This window comes from Sinocyclocheilus grahami, unplaced genomic scaffold, assembly GCF_001515645.1.
Source record: "Sinocyclocheilus grahami isolate Dianchi unplaced genomic scaffold, SAMN03320097.WGS_v1.1 scaffold449.1, whole genome shotgun sequence".
Lineage (NCBI taxonomy): Eukaryota > Metazoa > Chordata > Actinopteri > Cypriniformes > Cyprinidae > Sinocyclocheilus > Sinocyclocheilus grahami.
This window is the reverse complement of record NW_015505628.1, coordinates 813,424-814,378: the sequence shown is the minus strand read 5'-3', so window position 1 is coordinate 814,378 and position 955 is coordinate 813,424. Positions and strand designations below refer to the sequence as shown.

At 35.5% G+C, this 955-nt stretch overlaps 1 protein-coding gene across 1 annotated transcript in view; it reads right to left on the bottom strand.

Moving 5' to 3' along the window:
- Positions 1–606: 606 nt before the first annotated feature.
- Positions 607–955, bottom strand: part of LOC107552407 (guanine nucleotide-binding protein subunit beta-4-like) — a 15,408-nt gene continuing 15,059 nt past the window's right edge. The window contains exon 10 of the mRNA XM_016234277.1: positions 607–955. Coding sequence (XP_016089763.1) covers positions 850–955 — 106 coding nt within the window. The 3' untranslated portion in view covers positions 607–849.

The following is a 955-nucleotide window of genomic DNA, read 5'->3' as shown; positions in this document are numbered from 1 at the left end:
CTGCAACATTTAAATTTAAGAGGGTTTGTGGCCAGTTCAAATATTAAAATTGAAAAAGCGAGCGTTATGAATTCATTCGAAGCACAGATTTCTTTGCAAGCACCAAGAATAGGAATTTATACACTAGGATTAGTTATATTGTGATCGCTAGTATTTAAGGTTGAAGTTCAAGGGCAGATCGATTATGATCGATTTTTTGATGAAATCAAAATCAAAACTCCTAAAAACATGGCGTCAAAATGCTTCGAATTAAACATTCGATCTCAAGGCTGCGAGAAAATTCAGTGCCTTCTTTTCAAACACACTCAAGCACCAATAAATGATGATTGATTTAGTGGCATGTAAAAACACCCCAAAAGGTTTTCATCTGCATAAAAAAAAAATCCATGTGTTTTACGCTTTTGTTTTCTAATGCACAAAAACGTCACAAACTTTTTGTAATGCAGACTGTTTGCAATGTTCCATCTAGTTTAGCGTTGCTTTCTATGTACAAAAAAAAAAAATTTACAAAAAAAGTGAAAGATTAATAAAAATGTCATGCGCCAATGATCAACTAGAAAAATATATACATGAACACTATGTATGTATATACTATATGGTATATAAATACACATAATGCTGTACATATATACCATATCTATATTCATATACATGAATATTTACATATTACACAATGACACTTTAATAATCTCTTCCTATAATTCCTGTGGCCGGCAGTGATGATTGGCTTCTCCACGGGATTCATCTACTTACTGAACATCATGTGTAATAACTGGAATACAGAGGAACTGCTGTGGAAAGACGTAGAAATGGACCGAAGGAAATGAGCTGGAGATTTTAATACCGCTCTCAGTTCCAGATCCGAAGGAAACTGTCCCATGATCCCGTGGCCACAGCCATCCCGTCATCAGGTACTCCTAAACAGCTCACTCTGTTGTCCTGACCGGCCAGGACA